Genomic DNA, 23,781 nt, shown 5'->3' on the forward strand with positions numbered 1-23,781 from the left:
AAGGAAAAAAAATGTCAAGCATCTGGAGTAGGAACCATGTAGAAACAATGTGGTCATCTTATAAATAGAGCATTTTGAACATAGAGCAGAGTGGTGCAGTCACCAGCGGACAGATAATTTTTGAAGAGTAAAACAGACTATGTAACCCATGGAAATACTTCCTCCTCAGCCTCTCCTCAGTTTAGTTTACCGTTTCCAGTTGTTCAGTAATTGGAGGTACTAAAAGATGAAGACTTCTCAGATACTTATACATCTCATGCTTAATTTTAATGATCCCCACACTCAGTTGTCTCGGAGGCAGTAAACCATTGCGGCTGTCAGACTGTACTTGGCAGTGAGGACACCAATCGGATGCGTAGATTGGTTTTTCCAGTCTTCTGAGTAAAATGATAGACTATAAAACTAATACTGGTGACAGAAGTGCAAACTTACCTGGGATGAAATAGAACATGAGGGAAAGGTTTCTACTTTTTGCCTCTTTAATTTGGAGCAGAGAATGACTAGATCATTACTGCCTACTCAGAATTGGTCCCCAGAGTATATTCTTTGAAAATTCAGATTCTTTAAAAAATCATAAACATCAGGATTTTATATATTTTATATTTATGCCCGTATAATTTTATGGGAAAATTATGCGTGTTCTGTAGGAGAAGAAAAATGGGCAGACATTTAGTCAAATGTTCCTGCCTGTACATTACATGGCTATCCCTGCCTCCTATTTGATATTTATTTTGTCTACATGCATTTACAAATATAAATACTTCGTAAAACTTCCACATTGCATAGGAGAGGTTTTGTCACCTATAATGAGCGAACACTTTTCTGCATTTTATGAGGCTACCTGAGGGACAGCATTTAAAATGGGGGAGCTGCAAGAGAGAAGAATGAACCAAGGTATGGCTTCTCCCCTGCTGAATGTTTAAAGCTGTAATGAAATTATTGAAATTATTTTTTTCCGGTAGATTTAAAAAAAAATGCTGGGAGGCGATATGGTTCTTTCTGTTCACTACTCTAAGTTTTTGTAAATACTTCCTTAAATTATTAAACTTACTTTAAGTTTTTGTAAAACTTCCTGACAGCAGCAGTTGACATGGAATTACACAGACGGAGTTAAGTTCTCATTTGTAGAAGGCTCTGCAGCCTTGGCTTGTACAATGGTGATAACAGGCAAAGGGTACAGTTAATTTCCTCATATACCTTCGGCTGTCTTGTTTCTGAACGTTAATTTTTTTCTTATGGGACCATTTTTAGTATTTCCAAACCTATATGCACCTTGTAATAATACCATTTTTCAAGTTATGCTGTCACTGAGAATTTTCATATTTGCAAGTAGAATTTACATCAATCCAGAGACTAGGAGAGAATATTCGGACAATAGTTAGCTTTTTGATCAGAAGAAGGACCATCATTTGCAAACCCAATAGAGAAATTACCATTGCAAGTCCCTCTGTCTCACTGAAAGACTGAAAGCCTTCGTTTTGCAAAACTATAAAGCTTCTATTTTTAGCACAGAAGAGCTGCAAAGTAATGAAAAGTCTCAAAGCAGCGTGCTGAAAATTACATTTCTTAAGTTACTTTTCTGAAGAAGCCCTAATAAGAGAAATATTTCAAAATCAGATTATTTTTATATGATGATACAGGTATACATATATAGATATAAATTTCCAAATCTAATTTTAGGCTGTCGAACCTGAAAATATATATGTAAGTATGTATATGTATGTATAAATACATAAACATATGTTTTCCTGTATTTTCAAATTATTGGACCAAGACTAAATACTTGAAATACTTGTCTGTGTACTCTCTACTAATCTCTGGACTCATGTCAATTCTACATGCAAATAAATTCTCATATGAGCACTGGAGTTGATTTTAAAGTTGTTTCCCGCCCTTATAAGTTCTATAATTTTTTAACATGTAGCATTACGGCATCTGGAAAGCCATTCAAAGTGACATGCATTTGGAGTCTAGTGTTTCTAGGAAAGGCTTATATAGTATCCCAGTGTACAACTGCTGTGATTGTATTGCCTAGGTGATGGACAGTTAAAACTATAAGGTACGTGGGCTACTTTAAGAGCTCCCACTTGGTGACCCAAGGGTCCTCTGTACTAAGGCTTCTGGTTGAGAGGTCTGCCTGTGTAGTTTTGGTGATCCTTTCTAATGAGTGTGAAACCAGCGTCCCCAGCTGAGCTTGTCATCTGCAATCTCAGGAGTTACCTAAACACGTATGGATGCTGTGGTCAGGTCATCTTACTAGATGATACTTGGTAATGCTCAGAGTTGATGCCAATCAGCACTGCAGATGGGAACAACCATGCCTATGGTCTTAAGATATTTCAGGTGAGTGGAAGAAAAGGTTTTCATTCAAGAAGCAGCCCAAAGGGAGGAGGTGGTGGTGGTCTCAATTTACTGGGCTATGCGTACTGCATATGACAACTTGTACCAGTTCTAGGGCTCCATTGCATAATCCTGCACTGCAGTGCTGAGTGATCTGGGTACTCACTGGCATCCATGTCTTCTGCACCATCGTTCTTCTGGCTCCCAAAGGTCCTTTTCAAGCTTTCCTGCATTGCTATTGTAGCTTCTCTGTCAGGATGTTTGTTAGCAGTATAGATCCAGACTCTTTGAGGAGTATGGGATTCAATCCATAGAACTTTGTCACACAACCTCATCCACTTTCATTTCTAACAGACGGTGGTTACCAGTTCTGGCCGGCATCTGTCACCACAAGCTCTTGGCTGTCTGGAAAGACCACGTATAGCTTTCCTTTCAATTGCTTGTATGTCCTGCACTCAGGAGTCTGTCAAGAATTTCTTGATCCCTTCAAAAAGTAAATTGTGAAAGGGAGTATATGACCTGGTTGCTTGTAGGAGGGAGGAACAGGGTAGATGGCCCAAGAGGTCCATCCCCGCCCTCAGCCCCCAGGCTGAGATTTTGGTGCCAGTCACATTTAATCATTTTTATAGTGGAATGAGCAATGGAAAATTTTATCCTTCAGACTCTGCAGGCAAGAAGTGTGTGTCCCTTCCACAGGTGTTTGGCTGCAGGTGCACATCCTTCAGTGTCGTAATTCAGATCAGGACTGTGTTTTTGAAGTCAATCTCCTGATTGTCCCCACTCACTGTGCTTTGACTTGGGAGCATGCCTTTTCTTTATACCAAATGAGAAGATAGGCACTGGGAGCACTCTTAAGTGTGTTGCAGCCACTAAGGAAAATTTACTCCAGAAGACCAGACTAGAGCTAGTTTTATTAAGAGACCACTCTGAAACACAGAGTGTGAACATTAAGTCCTCACTGTCAGCAGTTTCACCATGTATTTCTGTTTCTCTTCCACCACCCTGCCTGCTAGTGTGGGTACAAGCTCGCTGTCCTTGCCGTCAGAACCAGCAACTCTTACAAATCCTTTACAATCAGTGGGACTTGTTTTTGGATCCCTCTCCTGACTTGGTGTTGGGCTCAGCATCCCGGAAATGATACAGACGTAAAATCTAATGTCTTAGGTATGTAGTTTGAATAGTTTGGGAGGGATGGAGGGAATCCGTATATTATTCTGCCCAGAACTCATCTTAGTCATAGGCAAAGCAGGTAGTTGGCTAAAGCAGCTGCCTGCCAGGAGCAGCCAAAGCAGCAGATTCTCCGGCTGCTCTCCACTGTCTGTCTTCATTCAACCTTGTGGCAGAAACTCCACCATGTCTGCCCCACTGGGAAACCTGGAGCTGCTTCTGCTTCTGGATTTCTAAATAGTACACTACCAAACTGTCCTGTTCCAATATAATTGTGCCTATGGGACTAAGTTAACCCTAAATCAAACTAATGATCAGATGAACAAAGGCAAGCAGAAAAAATTCAATCACTGAGGCTGGAATGTTTGCCAGATTTGCTCCAACTATCGCTTATGTCATCTCAGAGTCTAGTGCCAGAGCTGTAGCCATTACCCTAATGCTGGGGATCTGGTCCTGACTTAGATCATCGGGCTTTGCTCCAGACTTTGCCATATCAATAGAAAAATTCAACATTGAGGGTCAGTTTGTTTTTAATGTCAAATACTGATTGATTTTAAAATAATGATTTAAAATTGACAAGCAGAAAATTTGTATTTACACCATTGATTTTAATGTGTGTTGTGTAAGCCAAGCCAAACATGCAGTCTGACTTTTGGTACAGCATTTAGAGCACGTTTTAGTATGCAGTCCACTTGCAAAGCATTTATTTTGAACTCAAAGTTTCTTTGAGTTGACCAGAAGACCAAATAATCCAGTACATTGAGATGATATACCTTAGTGCATATTAAGATTCTTGAATTTTATGGGTTTTATTGTGTCGGAATATTCAATCAAAATGTGTGTCAAACTGCATTTGACTGGACATTAGTATCCAGTTAAGAACTATAAAAACATTTTGAAAGAGATTTTTATTAGTTAAACAAAATTATCAGAAATGTGCTGGGTACATGCAAATATTTAGACTTACGTTTTTACAACTATTCATATATTTATATAAACACACATGGGAGATGTAAGTTTGATCCCTTCAGGCAGAGGAAGGACTGAATCCCGTTCCCCTTTTCCTGTGTGAGCTTGCTCACGTGTGTATATGTCTAAATAAACAGTGAGTCAACCTTTTATATATAAAATATAGTTCTATTCTCCACAGTTACAGCACATATACTGTTCTTAAAAGCAGAATGACTTTTCTGAAAATTACAAGTATGTTTTTAAATTAAATTTAAAATTGATTATTTCGGAAACTAATCTCTGGCAGAGGTGGTTTGTTTTGTGGTTTTTTTTTTTCTTGAATGCTTTAATTAAGAGTGTAATACAGTTTCCTCACACTTTCCACATAACGAGATCTCATTGTAGTGTATTTTTACTGAGTTCAACAAGCTGCCTAATGTAATGTGTTCTACCACCTCCACTCCCCTCTGTAGTGCTGCTGGCTGTCCCGATACTACGGGAAGTCACCCTGCTGCCTGATGGAGGCTCTGACATGATTGGGAAGCAGCGAATATTTTCACTAAGGGTTGCTTGTACTTGTTTGGGAAATAATGATGGTGTTTCCAAATAGCCAAGCAGTAGTAAGGCAGATAAAATTCTAGGTAGATAAAAGTGAAGCAATGCATGTGGAGGGAGGAGCAGGGTCCCATGATGGGTTCTGAGCTGATTGTTACCGTTCAGGAACAGCACTTCTGGGGTTACAGAAAAGAATAGTAGTGTCAGTTTAATTACTTGTAGCAGTCAAGAAAAGTCCTAGAATATGACTTACGTTATTAGAAAAGGGATAGAGAGGAAAACAGCACGTTGTTATGCTGCTATTCCAATCCATGATGCGTGTGGATCCTGAATGCTTGGTGCAGTTCTAGGTTGTCATCTCTCCCCCCCCCGTAAACACAGTGATGCAGCAGAACAGAAGGAGGTCCAGAGAGGTGCAGCAGAAATGATCACTGGAACAACTTCTGCATGAGTTAACAAGTGGACAAGGACTCTTCATGTTGGAAGAGAGGGCTGTGCAATGAAGTGTATAAAATCATGAACAGCATAGAGGACACAAATAGGGAGGATTTATGGGACACCTACTGAATCTAGTGCAGAGCAGGTTCAAAATCAACAGAAGAAACTTATTCTTCCCACAACACAGAGCTGTGAAGCTACTTGCCTCAGAATAATGTGGATGCCAAAATTTTCATGAATTCAAAAAGTAACCAGACAAATTCACAGAAAATGAGGCTATTAGGTATGAAGACAACACGTCTCATTTAGGAATCCCAGGAGCCAAAAAACTACTGGAAACAGGCAGAGAATTTTAGGAGAAGCGTCAACATAGGCCTTCCCTTTTCTTAAGATCTTCCCTGTGTTTCAACTTCAGATGGTAACATGGTTCTGTATACATTATTGCATAGAAGGTACTTATTAATTTCAAGTCCATGTATTAAACTGAGAGAAAAAATATGAAAAGAACATAAAGGTCTAACTTTAGTAAAGATACTGGGCAGCTTATCAGTGGAGAGGCAGAAGTATGGCATTTCATTCAGGAGTAGTAATAAAATTAATAGTATACCCTAAAACCTAAATATAAAATACTGAATGCTAAATTATCAGGTTTCTGCCTTTGCGATATATTATGCTTAAAATATTTTTAAGACTAGAGCAAAATAATATATAGGTGCAGATTTTCAGTTGAGCTGGCAGAGAGTAAATCGTTTCCAAGAGATGATTGCAGGCTGTCAGAGCAGAAATCCACGAACCAAGAATGCACTTCACAGAGCACAGGAGTTGTTCCAGTTTGTAGAATCAAAGGTTTATTTTCTAACAGCATTCATGAATAAGCTTTCAGGTTTTTTTCTTAGAACTTGGAAGAGCTTTTAGAAGTAGGATTTCTAAAAGATCAGAATCCCTCACACCTGTTCTAGATCTCCAGCCTTTTCAATGTTGAGATACCGAGCCCACACAACTCAAATGTGTTGGTTACATGTGTCCAACATCTTAAAAAATTCAAGGGTGTTTGTATTAACTCACAAATTCCTAAAAGTTTATTTTTTCAATGGAAGTAAGTAGGATTTTGGATTAAGTATGGAGAGGTATAAAAGAGACAGCTAGTAAGAATGTTGGACCAGACTCTACATAAAAGACAGTGACCACTGGCAAGTATTGAAGAAAATATTGTAACAGATCAGGTTCAAAGCATCCTTCCCTCTGTACACTTCTAGATCCTGGTAATACATATTAGAGATTACAGATTAGTTCTGTTGAAGTTTGTCCTCTTTTTAGGGCAGTTCTGTGCTGTTGCCACCAGATCTCAAATTATTCCAATACATACTCCACCCCATACTTTTTTTCTTGTTAAGATGAGTAAATTCCTATCAGAATTTGAGTGATACAAACTTGATTGGGTCATTTTTCGTGTTGGGAATGTCATCTTTCATGTCATCTAATGATTCTGAGGGCAGATCTGTGTGGGGGAGCGGCAAGCAGGTACCTGCTGCCAGCTTTTTGAGAAGCTTTCCTTCTATTGCTACCCAGGTCACTTGCCTTTTGGGGAACTCTCCGAGTATAGTATATGGTATGGAAGCAGCGCGTCCCATAGTCTTTAATCACCGCAATATTAATGTTCGCCTTAAATTTCCTGGGTTCATTGGTTTTAAATCAGAGCACTAAAGATTCTTTTCCTTGTAAATACCATGTTTGAATTTGACTAGACATATGTATCATGGTTTCTTAGTTGTATTAAACCAACAAAATAATATATTTCTCTGTTTTAGCTCTTTAATCGCTGATTCCATTTGAACATATTTCTTTTTTAATTAGAATTGTGCAACATCATACATCATCTCTGCATTTAGGACTGTAAAAATCCAGAAAGCAAAGCTCATTTTCTGCAATTTATTTTGCAGTCATTTACTCTTAGAGCAATGAAAGCTTCAACTACAGATACTCATTTATTCTTTACGAATCAGGATACTGTAGCAAGAAAGTGATCAACAGGAAAAGAAGTAATTATGGTTCATAAGATGTATTTTTCATGTATTGTTTTTTAATGAATATTTCATCTTTATTTCAGAAGATATATAGTAATGATATAAAAAAATTATTTTTCTTGAATAAATAGTCTTCAGTGTCATTTGTAATACATACGTTGAAAATGAGGCCTTCTTTTCTATTCATCTGTGAAAGTAAAGCTGAAATTAATAATGAAACTGTTTAATATAATAATGTACATTTTTATGCTAAGGTTATATACTATACGGTAGACAGAATAGGCCTGTATGTCTGTTACACATCGTATGTGCTTGTCCGGTGACCTGTTTTCAGAGGCTTACAGCCATGGCTCATGATCTGAGTCAGACTTAGCTTTTGCAGTTGAAGATAAGATTCTCTTCAGTGGTCTGCTGCTTCTCCCTTGCTGCTGATGGCCGTCCCTGGAGCGGTGGTGGCCGAGGGTGACGTAACCTCTCTATCTGTCCTTGCTTTTCACAGAGCAGTGTCTCATTGTGGAGACATTGATTGCTGTTTGTGCCAGTTTTCTGTGATCCAGGCTGAATTATTTTGTTTAGGTAGTAGCTACTTTTAAATTATATTAACTAAAAGGAGGTATTACTGAAGTTTGAAATATTTGTAGTTACTTCATTGGAAAGCTGTAACTGTTCTTCTAAGTGAGATTTTACATGTGTTTTTTATTTTCTGCATGGAATATTTGACCAAATTAGAAGCCCCTTGAAGTTATCATTTATGTATATTCCATTTAATTTCTTTCAGAGGTTGTAAGCAGTAGTCTCTACATATTGCTTTTGTATTGAGTATATTTCAATCTCTATCCAAAAAGGTTCAATTAAATTTATTACTCCCAACTTCAGCAGTTAGTGTGGTGCCAGGCATCAAGCGAGGCTCATGAGCTTGTTGTCCTCTTCTTTCAGTAGTGGCTATTCTGAGGAAATATCAAGGACGAGAAGAGAAAACACCCAAAATGATGTGCAGATAGGGAAGGTCTAAATTTGGCTCTAGGATTGAACTGGAGAAGGGGGAGGGGGAGGACAGTTACCCCTGGAGTTGGATGCCGGGTGCCGTAGTTCCAGGGTTTCTTTAATGTTTTCAAAGAGCTGTGAAACGTGTTGCCAAAACATGTCTGAAGCAAAGGAAGATAGCAGCCTGCTACCACCCCTTAGTCTCACAGGGCACCAGGAGCAGATCTGCATTGCTAAAGCTGAGCTTTGCAGCCATGCAGGCATCAGTATGGTACCATGTAATGAGATTTTAATTAACTAAAAATACAGTAAATTACAGGGTTTGATTGTTTTTTAACCGTCATTTCTATTAAAGAATACTAATACATTCTTTGAAATTAAACACTTTGAAAGTTGAGCATTCAAAAAAAGTTGGGAAATGTCAGAATGAAGATTGTTCAAACTGTTTTAATTTGTCCCTTGCATGTATGCATAACGATAAGATCTTTAATTATGTGATCACATAATTTTTTCACAGGAGGAATGGTGCCCAGAGAATGAATCAGGAGTGTTTATTAAAGGAAGCTGTTGCCTCCAGAACCCTTGCCTTAATTGCTGGAAAGCATAGTAATTTAAGTAGAGGGCTGCAGGAATCAAAAGTGCACTCTCTAAGGCATTTGAAAGCTCCACTGAAAGACTGGATTTTATTCTCTGTCTTTCGAGGAATTTTTATGTGATGCTGGAAGGTCAGTTTGGAGGTGATCTCTATGTTTCTGTGGCATGCAGGCCGAGGTACATGGGCTCTGAGCACAGCTGCATTTCGAATGAACACAAGTGTGCTTTGAATATATAAAATGCTGTAAAAATGCAAAGTCCTCTGAAAAGTAAGGCCTGAAATGCCTTACACTGACGTGGCAATGCCAGGATTGCCGAAAGAATCCTCTGGTTTTGAAGTAGCCAGTTTCTTCTCTGTAAAATGGAGATACCATCACCCTACTATAGTTCAGTTAATTATATGTTTTGAAGCATTCCTGCTGAATGCCATGTAGGGAAATTATGTATAATCTATAATCATGTAATTATATAATATATAGTTATAACATATTGTATATAAATATATATAATAGATAATGTCTTATATAATATATGATATATAATATATAATGAGGAATCCCATTTTAGCTAACATCCTATAAGTGAGGCTTTGAGAACACTGCTGGCTGATGGGGATAGAAAGTGAGCAATCACTTTGCAGTCTGAAAAAATGAGGCAGGATCCTACAAATACTCAGTTCACTCCATAAAACTGAGTGTTCCCTGTGTATTTGCCATCACTGCAGTAGATGAGGCAAGGGTCCTGTAGAGGGAAAACAGCATGTAATCATTTAGTTACAGTTGTGTATAGATATATGGATGTTTCCATCATTTTAAGTGCTTGACTTTCTGCTGTGTTTGGTGTGTGGGTTGCCTGGCCATCCCAAATGTGCCGAGCCCTTTTAGATGCAGGTTTGGCAGTTTATTTCCCCCAAAGCTCTTCGTAAGAGGAAAACAGGAATGATAGAGCCAGATTTCTTGCTGATTTTATTGTGTTGCCTTGTTGACAACTGATCTTTGGTAGAAGGAGCCGAAATCCCAAAGACCATTTGTTCCTCGCTTTTTATGGAGAAGTTTTTAAGTTTTGCGGAGTTAGCACATGAGTGAGTGTAGTGAGAATATATGAAAATGTTTCAAGGTAAATAGGGCAATAATGAATAGATTATATTTAAAATCAAAAAATACATGATGAGGAAAAGAAGAGATGGTTTTTCTCCATAAGTGTAATTCTTCAGGACAAGCTTTCTGATTATATTTTTGTTTTCCATAAAACCCACTCTAAATCTAATCTAAGGGATTCCTCTTAATTTCCCAAACTAAACAGGAAATTTATTTTTAAAAAATCGAGTATTCATGATCTACATTACTGAAATCTGAACTTATGCCTATAAATTTTGATCCCTGTTCTTATTGATCTCCTTTGCGTGTGGCAAAGGTAAATACGTTGGTGTTTTATATTAATAATCCTCTACATCTAAGCATCACAGTAAAACCCAGTTAAGACAACAGGCTAAAATAGTTTTTCCACTTCCTTCTGTTTTATGTCCGTTCTTACACTTTTTTTAAAGTTGCATTTACCATTTCTCAGGCAAATAAATTCCTAAATCTCTTCTGCTTTGGTTAGGGAATACATGTGTGTCTTCTCTTTCACACAATGTTACGGCATCTATTACAGTACCTATTTTACTTTGCAAAATCAGTTACAGAATATGAAGTGAATATCAATTTATTGATTCAAGTGGACCAGATACTAGTATTTAGGCAATTTGCCTAAATTTGTTGTCTTAGAAGAGGTTGATACCATGAATACTGGGGCGTTACTACATTTTTCAAATAACACTGTGTATAAAATATGGAAACATGGAATGATTGTTTTAAATTCAAAAGGCTCTTTTGTCATGCTTATGCATGTTCTAGTTGAGATATTTTTCTCCTGAATTGGAAGGAAATGAGATAGTAGCCTGTCAGTTCATAATGTTACTCGCTTTCCCTGCTTAAATGCATTTTTAAGTGACTAGAATATCTACTTTTAAAAAAAAAAAAAGCTAACTTCAGAAGAGCAGGAGTCTAGTTTGCTATTTATCTACCTTAATAGGCAGGATTTCACATGAAAGAATCCGTCTGGTTTCTCGTGTGCTAACAGTGACAGGATGCAGGTATCGTAAAGTAGCGTGATTATGTGCCTCCCAGGTATAATTCTGATAACCACTGAAGGAGTACTGCAGCCAAGACAATTCTTGTTAGTTTATTCATCGATAAATTTATTCTCTTTCTTAAACTGTATTTTGAAGCATTTCAGACTTCTTACGAAGTTCAAACTTGGCAGTGAAGAAGTAATACACATATAGCTATAAATGTTTAATAGTTTAAATTCAGTGTGAGTAACAAGACATTTCAACAGATTGTGAAAGTAATTCTTTTCTTAATACATAATCCTTACAGTTTAAATTGAAATGGCCGTAACCGATCTTCTGTGCTCACAAATGAAGACTATTTTAATAATAATCTGCTCCTATATGACAGAAACATATATATCGTCATGTAATCCTTTGTCCACAAGACTCTCACAATATGTTCTCCAGGCTGAAAAAGTAGAGTTATTACCTTTTCATGGTAGCTGGGGAAAACGTTATGCAAGATTTCCTTTCTAAGTCACCTCTGAGATTTTTCCTTTCACATTCATCCTGCTGAGCATTTTATCTTGGATGAGGAGCACTTTAGCCCTTCTGAATCAAATCTCCTTATTGTTCCCATTTATTGCTCCTTCATTCACATACCCGGAGCACAGGGGTGGCATCAGTTCCAGGAAAAGCCAGCAAGAAGATGAACTGGGTGAGCACAGCTAGTGTACGTAACTGCAGACAAGGGCTTGCTCCGTGGGACCGGACAAGAGCGCCTGAGCTACCCTCTCTGGAGTGTGCTGAGCCTGGGGTCACTTGGTTTTCAGTGCCAGTTGTTTCCCTACAGTTTTGTTCCTTCTGTGCCCCACTGTTTGCTATATACATACAGCCTATCCTCATTATACACATCTGTCTGTAACAAAACGTTGTTTGTCAGTATTAAGTGTTTCACAGACTATTGACCAGGCCATAATGTTCTTAAAGGAAACATACAATAATGCCGGTATCCAAATCGGAGTGATCCGGTTGGAAGCCTGATGCTTCAGGGTGGCCCAGAAGACAGCTCTGGAGTTGTCCTCTGCCTTTTCTTGTGCAGCCTTATGCTGGGTGTACAGAAGTGGGAGGTATCGTGGTTCCTAGCAGTGGTGGAAGCCCAGCAGCTGTCAGATGTCTCCTTGTGTGCCGCCATTACGTCCAAGTGGCTTACAAGCCAAGAAGAAATAACAATGTGACTCCATAGAGATGCCCCAGATATAGCATCTGGCCACAGTACTGAAAGCTTTGGACCTCCATGCTGTAAATTAAGAGTATATTGATCAGTATTTTGCTTTTTGTCTGTCCACAGTCACCAATTATAATAACGTGGTAGAAGCAAACTCAGATTCAGATGATGAAGATAAATTGCATATAGTGGAAGAAGAAAGTGTAACTGATGCAGCAGACTGTGATGCTAGCGTGCCAGAAGATGACTTGCCAACAGACCATACAGTATTACCAGAAAACAGTGAAAGAGAAGGGAGTACGAACAGTTGCTGGGAAGATGAAGGTATGTTCATTTTCACTGATGATGCTATGTAGAGAAAGGTTTCTAAAATGAAGATTCAACAGAACTTTTTTTGGTCACTCTGTTACTGAAATAACATGTAATAGTCACAATCAAAAAAGAGGTTTTCTAATGTATTTGTTGTAATATATGTTATGTTCTTTATTTATTATTTGAGGCAGATTCAGAGGTGCATTCATTCCATTGGCAATGTTAAAGAGGAGCTTCAAATCTGTAGATGCAGCATTCTTAAGGGTGATGAGAGACTAGTTACTTGCTTTTAGTTTTTCCAAGTCTTTCTGCGTGGCAGGTCTCTGCCGTAGCTCCCGGTAAGTTTCAGGGTTTGCTCAGCTTGGGGAGTAAGCACTAAGCCAAAAACATGAAACAAAATAACATTCAGATGTAAATTTCTTCTTATGAGCTGCTTCTGCCTTTTCCCTTGTAAAATATAGCCAGAAAAAATGATCTTTAGATTATTAGTTTTAGAATTGCTATCTTATAATGAATCTGTATTTTGAAAACACTGGAAGGCGGTAAATGTTGTACATATTATTCAGCAGCTTTAGAAGCTGAAAATTTGAAGCAATCAGGAAATGGGCCTTTTACTGTGGAATCAGATACTGAGTTTCATAATATCACACAGCATGCTTACATTTGAGCCAAATTGGGGTAAATGTATAAATCAGTAGAATTTATTGAGGAATTTGGCCTTAATCCCCTGAAAAATACGGAATATTTTCTGGCATGTCCCTGTTTGTGTCTGAACTCCAGCCGCAATTCTTTAGCATCCACCTTGTTAAAACTGGTGGTTTAAGACAAATTGCATGACCTCACATCTAAATAAACGGAAAGCAGTCATATGGTCCCTAACTGCAATCCAGCTGAGAGAGAGCAGCTGAGAGTTCAAAGAATAGCATCAACTCAGCCTGTTTTTACATAGCTGCTATTGCCAAGGTATACTGTGCAGGGAAGTGAGTATTTTGCAGCTAAATTACTAGGTAGGTTATTTTCTTAGTTCTCCTATAACATCTTTGCTCTACTGCAGGCTATACCTATCAGGAATTGCAGTTACATAATGTCGTGGTTTAATTTCAGTCGGCAACTAAGCACCACGCAGCCGCTCGCTCACTCCCCCCCCGGTGGGATGGGGGAGAGAATCGGAAGGGTAAAAGTGAGAAAACTCGTGGGTTGAGATAAAGGCAGTTTAATAGGGAAAGCAAAAGCCACACATGCAAGCAAAGCAAAACAAGGAATTCATTCACTACTTCCCATGGGCAGGCAGGTGTTCAGCCATCTCCAGGAAAGCAGGGCTCCATCACGCGTAACGGTTACTTGGGAAGACAAACGCCATCACTCCAAACGTCCCCCCCTTCCTTCTTCTTCCCCCAGCTTTATATACTGAGCATGACGTCACATGGTATGGAATATCCCTTTGGCCAGTTTCGGTCAGCTGTCCTGGCTGTGCCCCCTCCCAGCTTCTTGTGCACCTCCAGCCTGTTCAGTCAGTAGAGCATGGGAAGCTGAAAAGTCCTTGACTAGTGTAAACACTACCTAGCAACAACTAAAACATCGGTGTGTTATCAACATTGTTCTCACCCTAAATCCAAAACACAGCACTGTACCAGCTACTAGGAAGGAAATTAACTCTATCCCTGCTGAAACCAGGACACATAAAAATGGGCTGTGTGTAGACTATTTCTTGAACCCTTCAAGCATGGGTATAGGAAACCTGAAAACAGGGAGTGAAGAGCAGCACTGGCTCACAGAGGTGCGGGGTCAAGACCCTTTGGACTGAACGTTTCCTGGAGATGTACCTACAGGTAGTCATGACACAGCGTCTTGCCTCAGACAACCTTCTGGTTTTTTTCAGAGGTCTAGGCATGTAATGACATCTTTTTTGACTCCTTATTTCAAATGTACCATTTTTAATCTTTTAAAATTTGTTTGCTAAAATGAAGCATTTGAACCATATTCTACTGTGATCGTAGAATCACAATGTAGGCGACGTTTTCTCTGCCTTGGTCGTTGCTGACGAAGACAGGCTTTCATCAGTGGTTAGACAGACAAAAGATTAAACAATTGCCATACAGGCTTGCTCAAACTACCATAAATTTCTTCTGTAAAAATTATGTATTCTGAAGCCTCTTTTGTAGCAGTCTGGAGGGTTTTTTATTTGATAGTAAGGTTTTTTTAAATAAATCGTTTGAATTTCTGGCTATGCCTACGTGAGAAAAATGAAGGCTACATTAGGTTTTATGGAGCTTTGATTTGCTACAGTAAAGTACTATGTACTTTTTTATAGCTTTCCTAGAAGGAAAGGTGTGAGCTGAAAATCATACCATCAGTCTTGGTTGCATATTAGAAATCGGGAGAGAGAGGTATTGAATATATGATCTCTCTCATACAGGGGAAGGTACTGGGGTAGGTGTCCATGCAACACTAATACCAACTTCAGGACTGGTGATTATTTTTAGAAAACATACACTACAGCAGTTTTACTAAGTTGTGTTTCATCGGTAAAGTAGTACTGAAAGTTCCTGGGTTTAGCTGAACTTGACGGAATGAGTGTTTTGCATATTTATTCTGTTCACAAATGCCCAAGAATAGAAACAACACACGTAACATTTCTTTATCAGATTAGTTTCCTTCCGTTTCCAGTCATTCTAACTGAATTTCTAAAAGACCTTCAGAACAGGTGTTTTAAATATAAGGTGTGTATCTCAAGAGGTTTAACTGAAGCAGTCATATGGATTTGAAAAAGTGAACCACGTGTATCCTGCACAAGTTGTTGGCAGTGTGCCAGCACTCATGTGTGCAATGATTCTGTAATATGATTTTTTTTGCTTTAGTTTGAAGTAAAACCTACGCTATAATTTAAAAAAAAACAACAAAGGTTAAACTTATTAACTTATTATATTAATACACTTAAAAAGCATTATTATGTATTATAAGTATTTAGCAAATCTAGACATCTCAGACCTGGAACTAAGATATCTTTGAAAAACTGAAAATTTAAAAAAATTGTCCAGACCTTGAAATAACCTTTAAAAATTAATGAAGTTATGTTTTATCTTTAAGCTCTTCCTGGAACTCAAAAATTCCTTTAACTCATAAAATTTTAGGTTGAGCCTATGTGCTGTAAGATGGATTGTGTTCTTTCAGTGTGGTGGGTTGCTGAGGAAGGTTGCTGCGCTATTTTGTATTAATTTCATTTGGGAGGAAGACTAAAACAGTGTGGCATCTTTTTGATCAAGTTTTTACTCACAGACGCGAACAACCAGGCAATACTGTAAGCTGTAAATAGTGCTTGCTACATGCATATCAGAAAATTAGCTCTAAAGAAATTAAATTAGAAACTCTTTTGATAGGCTTTGGAATTTATTCCATTCTCTGAAGATAAGACTGCAGTGGAAATTTCAGTGAAGTTTGTTTTTCTGCCTGCAACCAAAATTTCCATTTTGCTAGTGGTTTAAATTTGATCAGTTATCTTACCCATGCAGAGATCTTTACAGTCAGCCTATGACACAGTGATTGTGTCATGCGTGTTTGCTGCTAGTACACACTGTTGCCTGTGATCTGAAAATCATTAGCATTTAACTCTAGGAAGTCCCACCGTATCTAAGCAGTTGCTCATAAGCAATGATGAGATACAGAAGTCCAAGAACATGTTTTACAATTAGCTGGTATGCCCAGATGTAATGCCAAGATGGATATTCGTGCCCTAGATGCTATTCATGGAGACCTGTATTTAAGCGGTCATTCAGCAAGTAGCTCAGATTTCTTCTGGAATTCAGAGCTGTGACTTCTACTTGGTCGAACAGTGACTTAAGATCTGTTCCCCCATCATCACATCCCTTTCCGTTGCTTCCCAGCAGCTGTATTTGCAGCGTGGTAATTGGGCTTCTGAGGGCGCAATTGCAAAGTTGCCTTCCTATGTGGACCATACATAGCTGTAAAGATGGAGCTCTACTTAACATTTTTCAAATTACTAATTATTCCTACAGCATTAAGGAAGATCACCCCCTGTGGAAAAGGGCTCCTCCTTGTCTTATACTCCACTTTTAGATATTGGGAAGAGACAGTACCAAACAGAGGTTATGATTATTAGAATTGAGAGGGTGTTTAACTTCACAGAGATTAATCTATAATGCCATAAATTCCTTGACGTTCCCTTGGGAAGCATAGCTTTTATTTGTACTGAAGCCAATGGAATTTGCTAGAGACACTATAATTTAAATTTCTATGAGCAATAACTTACTGATATTCCCCCTCTTCCTCATAATGGAGAAAAATCACAAACTCTTTTTAAAGAAAAATAGTGGGTTTGCATCATGATTGTTTTTAAGAAGTTAAATTTTGGGTTTAAATTTGCATTGCATGCAATCATCCATCTTACAAATTCTGAACTAAGTCTGTGGTATCATGAGCCAAAAATATAATTAGTTCACAATCCAGTATTGACCAATAATATACGGACTGTTTTGGGGGTTTTTTTAGATGACAATTAAAATTAAAGTAAGATTTAAGAGTTACAGTTTCCTTTTAGCACATTTCTTGTTTGTGACTATCTGCAGGTATTTTGGGTCTGTGGGATTTTATCAAAGTAGTCAGAATTAACAATCTTTTCCTTTGAGGAAGCTGGTATTATCTCAGAACTTAAAGTTCTCCTAGAATTTATCATCTTCCATGTAAAGGAGAAATCGGCTTCTCCTGTAATTAAAAAGCTGTAATGTTCTGGGGATTTGACTAGCCAAACCAGAGGATTTTTCCCTGCACTGAAGTAGACTGAAGTACGGTAAATAAAAGTGTAACAGTTGCCATTTCAGATCATAGCCATTGTGGAGTCTAACCTCCTGTATCATGTAGGAGTCTTTTTCTGCAGAGTACCTCTGAAGCATCTAAGGTTTCCATAATAAAACTATGAAATAATGCTTTAATTTCACATATATTAGCATAGCATACTACTGATAAAGGAGTGAAACGACCAACACAGCTTTCCTATGCAATCCTGCCATAAGCCAGGTACTGACAGAAAGGGCAGCAGTGGCCTTTCCAACAGGAGCTTCCCAGTCCAGGCTACCCAAAATTAGGAGCAACTTGGGCCGTTTATTGATTTGAACCAACAACCTGTAGTGAGTTAAAACTTCCATGCTGTGTCCTTGAACGCTGCAGCTCAGCAGGAGCTGGTGGAGCTTCGGAGGCAGGTAGGCTCCACAGCGTTAGTTTTGCGGACCTCTGGTACCTGCAAACTCGTACTGAATATTGGAATTGATACATGAAACATTTTTGTAGCGCACAGTTGATCTGAAGTGGGGAACATGTGTTTAAAATCCTTGTTTGTTTAAGCAATCGCAGCCTATAAGTGGTTTCTAGACGATTTAAAAGAAAGAGAACGCACTAGGTAGCTGTTTGCAGACGTTACCAGCAAATTATCAATCATTTCCAAAAACTGCTAATTGGAGAAAATAATGTAAATGTATTTGTTTTATGATACTCTGGTTTCTGGAAATAATATTCCAGTGTATCAGCTGCATTTGTAGATAGGGTTATTTAAGTAGCTGACTCTGTATTTGCTGGAGAAACACTGTCCCTGTCTTTACCTCTCTTCAAATACTGGTTAGTGTTTAGTATGGCTTCCTTTTAAGATTGCGTTTCTTTAACCGTGGAATATCTTTGTGGTTCAACTGATTACACACTGCTGAAATAGTGTGCGATCCATATTTTTGAAAGAACATTGTGTTTAAATGCAGTTCTTCTGAACAATACAGAAATGGAAAAAATTGCTGATGAAATAAATAAGTTAAGTTGTGTGGGTTTTTTGTTGTTTTGGGTTTTTTTAAAATACTCATTCTTCTTTTTGTGAAATGTACTATTTCAGCTGGAAAAGAAACAAAGGAAATCCTGGGGCCTGAAGCTCAGACAGATGAAGTTGGATGTACAGGTATGTATTTGCTAGTCTGAGTCCCTTATTCATAAAGTGCTATTGAATTTTGGCTAGGTGACTATGCTTCTGAAGTCTTTGAAATTCTCCCACCTCTCTTTATAAACTGCTTTGCTCTTCCACGCTTGAGGTCGTAAGTTGTAAACAGTGTTTTATCTGAGGAAGAATAGTCTGGGCTCCTTTCGGATGTCCTGGGTCCGGAGGTGTAGCTGACCAGTGACGCGGAGCAGTCCTCTCGTGCGAGGCCTGACCGCAGCGCCGCTGCAGCACCGCGTCTCCTAAGAGCAAAACAAGGAGTAGCGCTCATCTTACACGTAGTTGTATAGAATACAAGTACAGGTCAATAGATAGTGTTTTAAACTAACAAGGAATATACCAAAATAAACTTAAGCTAATACTGTATCTTATTATCAACTCCTCTGTACTGATTATCCAAAAGGCAAAATAAAATGTGTACTTAAGTTTCAGAACCAAACAAAAACAGATGCTTTGTTATTTTGTTATTTCTCTGGCTGACAAAAAATTTAACATATAGCCCATCCAGCTTTTTAAAAAATGTTTATACTTTTTTTTTTAATGCCCTTAACACTAAATAGTTAGATATTATCAGGGTAAGACTTATTTAAAAAAAAAAAACAAAAACAACTAAACATTGATATGTTTCAAGCTGTAGATTCACACATTCTTTTTAGTTACTATAAAGTCAAATCTCCCCAAACAAGTATGGAGAACTACAATTATGTATTGCATTACGCTCTATATGTGAGAGACTGCCTCATGTCATAAAAAGATTGTGTCAAATTGTAAACTGAGTAGGTGACTTCACACTGAGAGATGAATCGTAAAACTTCTCCTTCCTATTAAAAATATACCACACATTATTAATAGTGGAGGAGATCTGTCATGATTTAGTGTGCCGCAGGCAGAGGTCTCACAGAATGTTCCACTGTGGTAAAAGTAAACTCCATGAACAATGTATTTAGGCAAATACTTGGTAGCAAATATTTATTGTACAAACATTAAGTAAAATATTTATTTTTATACAATTATACAATACAATTTATTAATTGTTAACTTTGAAATACAGTTGTTCATTGATTGTTCTCTTAAGTTTTAAACTGGAAAACGTTGAAGGATGTTAACTAGATCTGAAACCTTTTTGATAGCCATTTCCAACACCAGAGAACAAGCCACTCAAAGTTCAAGTTTTCTGCATTTCAGCCAGCCAACTTGTTATTCAGAGTTTAAATATCTTCTGGGCTTGTGCTAATGAACAGGTCTTAAATAACATTAAAAATTATGTCTTGAAGGCAGCAAATTTGCTTTTGCAAACATAGGAGCCAAGACGGTAAAGCTGGCCTTCAAACTACAAGGGCTAAATCATAATTAATGTTGCATTTAAGATTTTTAGGGAATTTGAGGGGAACAGCTACATCTAAAATGATAAAAATGTACTGAGTTGAAGAGGCAAACTGTGGTTTTAGTCAAATTTTAAAATGTCATTATGCCACAGGTTCTCTGTTTTAAAACTTGACATATTCCTGCATCTTAAAGGGCTTGACCTATACTAGCATTTATAAAGAGTTTTGAAATCCTTGGATAGAGGGTGATTTGGCAATGTGAATTACTGAATCTCATTTATGTTCTTTTTAAACTTCATTTCATATGTCGTGTGTTGTTTTTCACTCTTAGTAAAAGAAGATGAATGTGATTCTGATGCAGAAAATGAACAAAACCATGACCCTAATGTTGAAGAATTCCTTCAACAAGAAGATACAGCTGTTATCTACCCTGAAGCACCTGAGGAGGACCAGAGACAAGGCACGCCAGAAGCTAGTGGTCAGGATGAAAATGGTAAATATTCCACCAGTTCGGTTCTTATGAAATAAATTGTACTAACTACTTGACCCAAAAGTTCTGTTGTATTTTAGAAGACAACAATGCATACACGTGTAACTTTGGGGAAAAAAAAAATCTTAGTTAAATAATTATAAGAGGATGGGATCATCATGCAAAAAACATTACTGCTTGATTTTGTGAAACAAGACATGCACTGGGGTTCAGTTGTATGAGTACCTAAATGATAACCTCCAGTAACTGGAAATAAAAATTCAAGCTTTCATAAATCCATTCAGTAGCGTTATATGAAAGAACAGAACAAACATTTATTAAATATAATGGGAGTGAAGCAACATAGTGTGGTTATATGTAAGAATAACTTAGGAGGAGTTATAACGTTTCTTTTCTTTTTACGTTTCTAAACAAAACGCCCAAAAGGATCTATTAGATAGGAGTTCTTTTATTAGGTAGCCAGTCTATGACGGGCTTTTTTTTTTTCCCCTGAAAAGACAGCAGTGGACGAAAAAGAAACATTGTTTATATGAAAATGTTTATGTGAAAAAATAATGACCTGTTGTTATTTTTAAGTAGATGTCTTTTTTCTCTAAGGAAGTTTGATGCTTAAAATGTTCTTCTGAGCGAGATGAGAATTCATACTTTGTTCATTTCTTCATCATGAAACATTGAAGGCATCTTCATCATGAAATATTTGAAGGCAAAACCTGTTCAGATTGGTTTTGCATTCTGCACTCCTTTCTGAAGTGTTCAGCTTTCATAACCTGTGACAACTGCAGTTTCAACCAGATTGTGTTCCATTATTGGAGTATTTAAGATTGTTCAAAAGAAAGTAACATCCTACATAAAGGATTAGGAGTTTTTATGTGTTCTAGTCGCTTAAGAAAAATGTACATAATTGAACAAAAAAAGTCACTGTAGCTGTATTACTGTACTGGAGCCTAAGGGAGAGCAGTGAAAGGGGTAATGCTAACAATTTCGTTCTGCTCTTCCAGAGATTTTATGTTATTAGAGATTTTAGAAAAAAAATAAGTAAATTAAAATATTTGAGAAATTTAAAGTGTACATGCCTACAGAAATAGGACCTGAATTACTAGTATTTTGTGGTTTACTTTACAAGTTTGCAAAATTCAAGTAAGATATATGCTCAACAGTAGCATCTTGAAAATTACCATTTAATTAATTTAAGATTTTAATCTCTGGTTGCAGTGGCACAGATTGTCAAATTAGTTTTACAGCCTTGCAATATGATTTCCATGTAATCTTTAAAAATACACGTTTGTATTAATAATTTAAATTGGACCTAGCCCAGTAAGTTCACAGGGAAGTATTCTGAAAATCATGATGCTGAACAATAATGTTCACTGTTTTAATCATTTGGAACAGAAAATGCCAAAAATATAGTGATATTTACTAAAGATACATCTTCCAAACTGGGGGATTGGACAAGAGAAGTGACAGAGAATTGGAGTCTTTAGCGGCTTTGGGAAACCATTGCCATTTCACCATTTGCTCCAATGGAAACAAAATTTAAGTTAATGTGCTTCTGACATTTCCACTGAGTTGTATTTGTGCTAAAATGGAGTATTCTTTATATCAGGTGAACTGAATTGTAGATGGAAAAAAAGAGAATTGAAGGGAAATACACCGTGTCTACACATGTGGGGATGGGTTCATTTTTGGACAACCCAGCTAATCCAGGAAAAGCAGAAAGGGGTAGAACAACACAGAACCCAGTGCAATACAAGTGTTACCTTGCTTGTTACCATAACAAGTGTAAAAGAACCTATACGACAGAGAAGGTGGTGGGTTTTAGTAATAATGAAAACTGGTCTGACTCTTCCTTTTCCACTGTGCAAGAACAATGGCATGTTCAGTAAAAATAAAGTCAGTAAATTCCACACAAACAGAACGAATTGCTACTTTATAGAGCATGTAATCAATCTATGGTGATAACTGCTGGAAGAGGTCATGAAGATAAATAACTCAGAAGTACTTTTAAAGTACTGGTTAATTTTATGAGTATTAATAATGCTTATAGTTCTGCAGCTTAAAATGACTATGCGTACAAATTTGCCCCTCGTGCTTCAGAGCATAAAATGATAATCAGTAAAGAACTTCCACCTTCTTCTCCTGCCCTCTCTCAGCACAGTGGATAGGTGCATCCTTGCAAAATTTGCTTCCCATTTCCCTTGAACCATGGAAGAGTAGCATCGTCACTGGAGGATACCACACCTTATAAATTGATAGTTTGATCAAATACAGCAAACCCTACATTTATTTAAACACACTTTTATCAATTTATAAAAAAAGCTTTTTTTCAATCCTTTAAAAAATTAATTTTTCAAGCATAGAATAAGTTACTGTATATGGGGGATAAATATATGCTGATAAGAAGAGATGGAGTTATACTTCATAAATGGTGACTTGTCAGAAATAGACTTGTGAAATTAATATTCAGCTTCAATCTTCTAACAGGTACATATCTGTGTATAAGAATTATAAACCGCATTTCAACTCTTTATTTTTTTAAGTTCTCTTTTCACTTACGATTCTATGTTAGGTAAAGAGAAAGAAAAAAATATTCTCTGAAGCTTGCAAATATTATTTATTCCTTAGGAACTGAAAACAGGATCACCATTAAATGTTTCAGTGATAGACAAATTAATTTGTAAACAGGATTTCAGGATTGCCTGTGATTGAGCTAACCAGATCTACAAAGATTACTAGATCTTAAACCATGTTTCACAATTTTCAGACCACTTTTTAATCAGAAATACACATGCAGAAGCTCTAGTGCTGTATTGGGAAGTCCAACAGACTTGCTGTGAGAGGTGTGGGTTTGGGTAATCACATTGTACTGACTCTCTCCAGTGTACGCTGGGGCAACTGTACCATACCGTAGTTAGTAACGTAATACCTGTGGGAAAAAAAAAATTATCGTTATTCCTTTTCTAAAACAGATGGAGCTTCTAGCAGCTGCATGTTTTCTTACAGTCATATATGTAAATGTAAAGCATATTTGTTGATGGTAATAAGTTTGGAGCTTACATTTATTTAAATATGGTGTATTGTCTCTCCTGTGTAGGAACGCCCGATGCATTTTCCCAACTGCTTACTTGCCCGTATTGTGATCGAGGGTACAAGCGTTTTACCTCTCTGAAGGAACACATTAAATATCGCCATGAAAAAAATGAAGATAACTTTAGTTGCTCCTTGTGCAGTTACACGTTTGCGTACAGAACGCAGCTCGACCGCCACATGACATCACACAAATCAGGAAGAGATCAAG

General features: G+C 37.5%; 1 protein-coding gene across 2 annotated transcripts in view; it reads left to right on the plus strand.

Moving 5' to 3' along the window:
- Positions 1-23,781, plus strand: part of ZEB1 (zinc finger E-box binding homeobox 1) — a 127,501-nt gene that overhangs the window by 85,836 nt on the left and 17,884 nt on the right. For both annotated transcript variants that reach the window (XM_076331815.1, XM_076331816.1), the window contains exons 2-5: positions 12,497-12,697; positions 18,573-18,635; positions 20,328-20,489; positions 23,578-23,780. In XM_076331815.1, the coding sequence (XP_076187930.1) occupies positions 12,497-12,697; positions 18,573-18,635; positions 20,328-20,489; positions 23,578-23,780 (629 nt within the window). The remainder of the gene's footprint in view (positions 1-12,496; positions 12,698-18,572; positions 18,636-20,327; positions 20,490-23,577; position 23,781) is intronic.

This window comes from Aptenodytes patagonicus, chromosome 2 (assembly GCF_965638725.1).
Source record: "Aptenodytes patagonicus chromosome 2, bAptPat1.pri.cur, whole genome shotgun sequence".
Classification (NCBI taxonomy): Eukaryota; Metazoa; Chordata; class Aves; order Sphenisciformes; family Spheniscidae; genus Aptenodytes; species Aptenodytes patagonicus.